Source organism: Phaseolus vulgaris, chromosome 5 (genome assembly GCF_000499845.2).
Source record: "Phaseolus vulgaris cultivar G19833 chromosome 5, P. vulgaris v2.0, whole genome shotgun sequence".
Lineage (NCBI taxonomy): Eukaryota > Viridiplantae > Streptophyta > Magnoliopsida > Fabales > Fabaceae > Phaseolus > Phaseolus vulgaris.
Genome location: NC_023755.2, coordinates 10,186,794 through 10,193,555, shown reverse-complemented (window position 1 = coordinate 10,193,555; position 6,762 = coordinate 10,186,794). Strand labels below are relative to the sequence as shown.

The 6,762-nt window shown below is 46.2% G+C and overlaps 1 protein-coding gene across 1 annotated transcript; it reads right to left on the bottom strand.

Annotated features, from left to right (window-relative positions):
* Positions 1-3,551: 3,551 nt before the first annotated feature.
* Positions 3,552-3,935, bottom strand: LOC137833947 (uncharacterized). The gene has a single exon (XM_068642017.1). It carries the CDS (start codon positions 3,933-3,935, stop codon positions 3,552-3,554), a length of 384 nt encoding a protein of 127 aa, XP_068498118.1.
* Positions 3,936-6,762: the final 2,827 nt, after the last annotated feature.

Here is a 6,762-nt window from a genome sequence, read left to right as displayed (position 1 = left end):
GTGCGATCTTCTCCCTCCACTAGTGAGGTTCGATATCGATCTCCAACATTAGGCTTAGAATACCAACGTCCAAAGACTAACCAATCCCCTAGTGGGTACGTCTGGGGTTCACCTCGTGGCCCCCCTTCCATCACCAAGCATTGGTTTGCGATGTCTGAGGTCAGTCTTTGGGTCGACGACCGAGGACTGGTCGGGACATAAGCCCCCCCAATCTCGAACTGTAACTTGTTCCAGTGAAGAGACTAAATGATCGCGTTGGGCGACCTGCGGGGCACTGGGTAACGGGTGTGAATAGTACACCAAAGTGACATCTCATCATTTCTTCGTTAATCAACGTACACACGTGTCGGGATCGATGGATGAGCCTTGTTGGCGCTCGAACTTCTTCGTGTACTGTTTAAACACTTTAACCCTTACGCCCTCACCACTGTTTCATCACTTTTAATTACGTGAACCTTCACTTGGCATATTTGGGAAAACGCTATCTCCTCTCTCTTCCCAAACTCAAACCCTTGAACCTCATCACTCGAAAGGTATGATTTTTATTCCCTGATCACTTTTGCCATTTATGATTTCGCTGCTTGTAATATGCTCATATTTGCCTGGGACTGTTTATGATTTCTGCATCTCTCTACACATTCATTTCTACTGTTCATGCTTTGAGTCTCTGTTTTTTGGGTTTCTCTGGTTCTGTCGAGTTAAGCCACTTTCCACCTCTAAATTTTCTCTTTTTCTTCTCCTTTTTAGCTTTCTTATCCAAGATGACCAAACGAGCCAAACAAGTTCCTGAACCGGCCTCTCCTTCAGACTCTAATTCCACTTCGACTTCATCCCCTATTCCAACCTCTTCACTGATTCCTCCTCCGCCTGCCTCATTCTATAAGTCCCTATATCGCTGGGCGCCGGTGGACCTCTTAGAGGAAACGTCCACTTTTACGACCCTTAGGAGCATAGCGGCTTATAGGAAGAAACAAACCTGCCACCCCTTGCGCGTCTTTGGCAAGGACCATGATAAGTTCGTGCGGGTAGTGGCTTGTCGCGAGGGTGAGCCAGTGTGCTCCGATGAAGCTTCTGACCCCGACAACCCCTTCTGCTTTATCTATTCCACCATCTTCCAAAGACTGGGGCTTCGTTTACCCCTTACTCCCTTCGAACGCACACTTTTGACCGAGGTGAACGTAGCCCCTGCCTAACTACATCCCAACAGTTGGGCATTCATAAGGGATTTCACCATCCTCTGCTACAGCCTCGGCCTTACGCCGTCGGTAGACACCTTTCTTTTCTTCTTCGAAGTTAAGGATCCATTGAAGAAATTGTGGGTTAGCTTCAATGGGGTGGCGAGGAGGGTGCTCTTAACTCTCTTCCAACAATCATATAAGGGGTTCAAGAAGAACTTCTTTAAAATTAGGAGCAATCGGAGGGACCCCGCTCTCCTCGATGGGTTTCCCTTGTATTGGATGGAGAAACCCAACCTTCAGAGACCCCAAAGTCTTAAGGACCTAGCCCCTCAAGAGCGGGGGGTGTGCAAGTTCCTCTCTGGACTTCCTGCTCCCTTCAACACTTTAGAGCTGCTCAAACATGAGTTTAGCCCAAAAAGTCTTAAGACGTATATTGGTATTCCCTGGTTCCCATACTTCTTGTTTCATTTTAGTTTCTGCTGGTACCTTATTTGTCTTCGTGATTCTCCGTGTTAACTTTTTTTTTACGTGTAGATATGGGCTTCAATAACGACAAGAAAAAGAAGTTGGTCGACCTGCTGGTCAAATGGAGGGCGGCTACTGTCGTGGCGGGTCCTTCAACACCCATAGCCCCCTGAACCTCGGCTACGCCTGTCCCCCAACCCATCAATCCAACCCCTGGCATTGTTAATCTAGGAGGGGTGGTGGCTGTCGAGTCTGATGACGAAGATACGTGCACTGGTCTCATCTTTAAACGACCAAGGGCGGGCGAGACCGTGGTGCCTTCGACTTCTGCATCTGGTGGGACCCCGACCTTCATGGACCACCCCCCAAGCACCTCCTCCCCACTTCAAGTTGTTGCTCTTGAGGGTGGGGAGAGAGTGCCCCCGAAAGCCATGAGATGCCCTCCACCACCCAACTCCCCCTGCTACTCCAACGGCTTCTCAACCGTTTCCAAGATAAGGAGGTGGTGGAAAGCTTGAGTGGTAACTTCGCTCAGGATCGTGTGTTCGACGGCCTAGGGGACTTCCCGTTCGCATCCAACCTCGCGCTGAATAGGGCCCAAGAGGCCGAAGATCTCAAGGCTAGGATGGCGAAGCTTGAGGGAGAGATGTCCACCCAGGCCAAGACCTTTGCCAATCGCGAGACTGCAATGTATGTTGAGCTGGGAAGCCTTCGCCAAGCTGAGAAAGACGCTAAGAAAGCTCTTCAGGATAAGAGTCAGGAGGCGGTCCAGCTAAAGGCGAAGATCCTGCCCCTTCGTACTAACATGATTGAGCTAGATGAGCTGATGGTGGAGATGAAGGGGAAGATGGCAAAGCTGGAGGAAAGGGCGACTCAACGCGAGGTCCTGCTGAGGCAGGTCGAGGGAGAGCTCGCTGAGAAGGTTGAATCCTTTAAGAAGATAGAGGAGGAACTCACCAATGACGTTGTTGATGCTTACGGTGAGGGGTTCCAAGATGCCATTGCTCAGTTTGCCTGCGTGCACCCTGAGGTGGATCTTACCCCTTACGATGAGTCTAAGTGTGTTGTTGACGCGCAACTCGTGCTTGCTGTATAAAGTTAAGAAGCAGGTCTGTGTATCTGGTCGCGACCCTGCTTGCACAAAGTCAAGGGGCAAGCTTTCAACGTTTGAACGATGCTATTTTCGGCCTTGGTAAACTCACGTAAGAGGGAGGTTCACGATTGAACTGTACTATTCCAATCCTAGACGCATTACTTCAAGGGGAGGTTCGTTTCATCAGTGAACCATACTATTCTTCCCCTTGGTGAATTTACACGAGAGGGGTTCATTGGGAGAACCAAATTACCTCTACTCTCCGCGTATCACTCCAAAGGAGAGGTTCATTTAACTTCCAAACCATACTATTCTCGGCCTTGGTGAACTCACCCAAGAGGGAGGTTCACTCAGGAACCATACTACTTCCGCTCTTGGCTTAATCACTACAAGGGAGAGGTTCATTTAATTATCAAACCATACTATTCTCGGCCTTGGTGAACTCACCAAAGAAGGAGGTTCCCTCAAGAACCATACTACTTCCGCTCTTGGCTTCACTACAAGGGAGAGGTTCATTTAACTGTAATGCACATTTCTTAACTGGATAACTGGAATTTTATTCGGCTCGCCTCGTTAAAAAACCCTTATGAGAGAAAAAGAGTGCCCCCTGGAACATGTACAATGCAAAAATTAACTAAAATAAAACTTCAGGTTGGTCGTGTTCCAAGTACGAGGGATCGCGCCACCCTCCAATGTTTCGAGTGTGTATGCTCCATTCCCAAGGGCCTCCGTTATTCTGAAAGGACCGGTCCACTTGGGAGATAGCTTGTTTGTAACTAGTACGGGTGGGCCTTCCGCATCACCAGGTCAGCGACCTAGAACTGCCGAGGTCTCAGCTTGGAGCTGTACTTGTACTCCACCCTCCTTTTCAAGGCTTCGGCCTTAATCCTTGCATCCTCTCTTACTTCATCCAGCAAATCCAGGTTCACCTTTCTCTCTTCGTTGGACTCTTCAACCACGAAATTATGGAAACGCGGTGAGTTCTCCTGGATTTCTACTAGAATCATTGCGTCTGAACCATACACCAAGCTGAAGGGTGTTTCCCTGGTTGTGGATTGGGGAGTAGTGTGGTAGGCCCACACAATTCTAGGAACTTCTTCCGCCCAGGTCCTCTTGGCCTTGTCTAGCCTTCTCTTCAAACCTTTGAGCAGTAGTGTTCGAGGTGTCTTCAAGGTCTCCTGAATCACCGTCCTCTGCATGCCCCCGTTGCCCGAACTGGCGAGCTTTGCAAGTAAGTCAGCTCGGGCATTCTGTTCTCTGGGCACGTGGACTAACTTGAACACTTCGAACGACTCTTTCAGGACCTGAACATATTACAGGTATGCGGCCATATGAGGTTCTTTAACTTGGTACTCCCCCGTGACTTGGCCTGTAACTAGCAAAGAGTCACTTTGATTGGTTGTTGTTGGCCTTGAAAGCGAACCGTAGGGCCTGCTCAATCAACAGCCCATCTGGTCCCTCCAAGATGACACCAACTCCACTACCTTGTTGGTTCGAGGAACCGTCTACAGAGAGCACCCACCTGAAATTTGCCCCTTCCTGGTGTGTGGCTGCCGAGGAGATTTCTACTACGAAGTCGGCATAAATCTGGCCTTTAATGGGGCCTCTAGGTTCGTAGTGTATGTCAAATTCAGAAAATTCCACCGCCCATCGTGCCATTCTGCCCGCTACATCTGGCTTTTGCAGGACCTTGCGGATTGGGAGGTTTGTCATCACTATCACAGTAAAGCTCTGGAAGTAGTGGCGAAGTCTTCTAGCTGAGAAGACCACTGTTAAGGCTGCTCTCTCCAAGGCCTGGTATGTCACCTTCAGCCCTTGCAATACCTTGCTGACAAAATAGATTGGCCTCTGCACCTGGTCTTGCTCCTGTAGTAGGACCGAACTGATCGCCCTTTTTGTAACTGTGAAGTGTAAGCGGAGTGGGGTTCCTAGCTCTGGCTTGCACAACACCGGTGGACTGGCCATGTACTCCTTCAATCTTACATACCTAGACTCATCGCATTCACGGGTCCAAACAAACCTGTTGTTCCTTTTCAGGCACTCGAAATAAGGGTGTCCTTTGTCTCCCCCTGCTGATACGAATTTGGACAGAGCAATCATGCACCTTGTCAACTACTGTACTTTTTTTGCTGAGATTGGGCTTCTCATTGCTATTATGGTGGTGCACTTCTCGGGATTTGCCTTTAATCCTTGTTCAGTGAGTAGGAAGCCCAAGAACTTCCCTGCCTCAACCTCGAACGCGCACTTCTTTGGGTTCATCTTTAGCCTGTACTTCGTATTGTGGTGAATAGCTCTTCCAGGTCAGTTACATGTTGCTCCTTCTGCTGGGAGGTGACCACCTTGTCATCCACGTATGCTTGGACATTCCGCCCCAACATGGGTGCTAGCACTCTATCCATCAGTCGCTGGTAGGTGGCCCATGCCGCTCGTGGGACCCAGCTTACGTGGCCCACCTCTACTAGCAGTCAACGACATCCGAGAACTGGCCGGTACAAGAAGCAATTAAGAGAGTCTAGGTATATCTTAAGAAATCATCAACAATTACCAAGGGATAGAAATTTTCAGCTAAACTAGCAGTTCTAGAAGATCCAAACAAATCCATATGCAGAACATACAAAGTCTTATTTGTAGAAATCATATCTTTTGTTTTAAAAGAAGTTCTTGTTTGTTTACCCTTTACACATGCATCACACAATCTATTATCTTTAAATTTTATATTTGGTAAACCAAAAACAAGATCCTTGGATTTAAATTTATTCAATGATTTGTATGGATATGAGCTAACCTCCTGTGCCACAACCAAGACTCATCACTTTTTGATAAGAGACATTCATTTTCAGAGCAATTGTTCATAATATCTAAGAGATAGATGTATTTACCCTTTTACCTGTGAACAACAACTTACCAGAGGATTCATTGGAAATTGTACATGTGTTGGCTTCAAAATTAACCCTATAGCCCTTGTCACATAGTTGGCTAATACTTAGAAGACTATGCTTTAGTCCTTCCACATATACTACATTCTCAATTGTGGTTGAATTTTCAGTACCAACATTTCCTCTTCCAAGAATCCTTCCTCTGTTATTGTCTCCATATGTGACATGCCCTTCAGCTTTAAGTTTCAAACTTGTGAACTGAGCGAAATCACCAGTCATGTGCTTTGAGCATCCACTGTCCAAGTACCAATGGTTTTTCCTGCTATTTTTCTACAAAACAAGATTAACACATATGGTACCCCTTTTAGTCTAGGGTTTAGCAAGATTAATACCTTTCCTTAGGAAGCCATTTGGCCAATCCTTTAGGAACAAGGTACTTTCTAACTCTACATGTTCTACAGATATGTCCAGATTTCATGCAGTAAAAGCAAGAGACAGAATGCATTGTATTTCAACTGTTAAAAGAAGAATAACCTGTTTTAGAAGGAAAAAAAAAAAACTGGACAACTTTTTAACATTGTTCTTTCTTCCATGATTATATCCTAGCCCATTTTTATTAAAAACAACATTATGTGATCCTAGCAGGGTTTCAAGATTTTCTCTTCCTTTGGTGAAATTTGATAAGGTTTTCAGCAAATATTCAACCTGTTTTTCCAGTTTCTTACAGTTTTCACAGGTTTTTATGGATGCATGCACACATGTCAATTCAAGACTAACAATATCAATTTTAGCTTTGTGTAATTCTTCCTCAAGAAACTTAACCTTAGGTTCAAGTATCTTGTTTGCATTATTTAGTTTTTTGCATATGATAACTAATATGTTTGCTTCATCATGGGTTTCTTTAAAGGAAATTAACAGTTGATCATAACTTTCAGAATTAGTGGAAAATTCACTCACCGAATCAAAGATTGATCCTTCATTATTCATCATGAAGCACATATTTGCTTCTTCACTTCCAGTTGAGAACTGTGCAAGGCCAATGATGAACTGCGCAGAGAATTGCAACGCATGGGGGAGCGTGCAACAGGCGAGCAAAGTCCGTCCATTCCAATTAGGGCTCGCACCATGCCATTCTTCCAAGCGATCATGA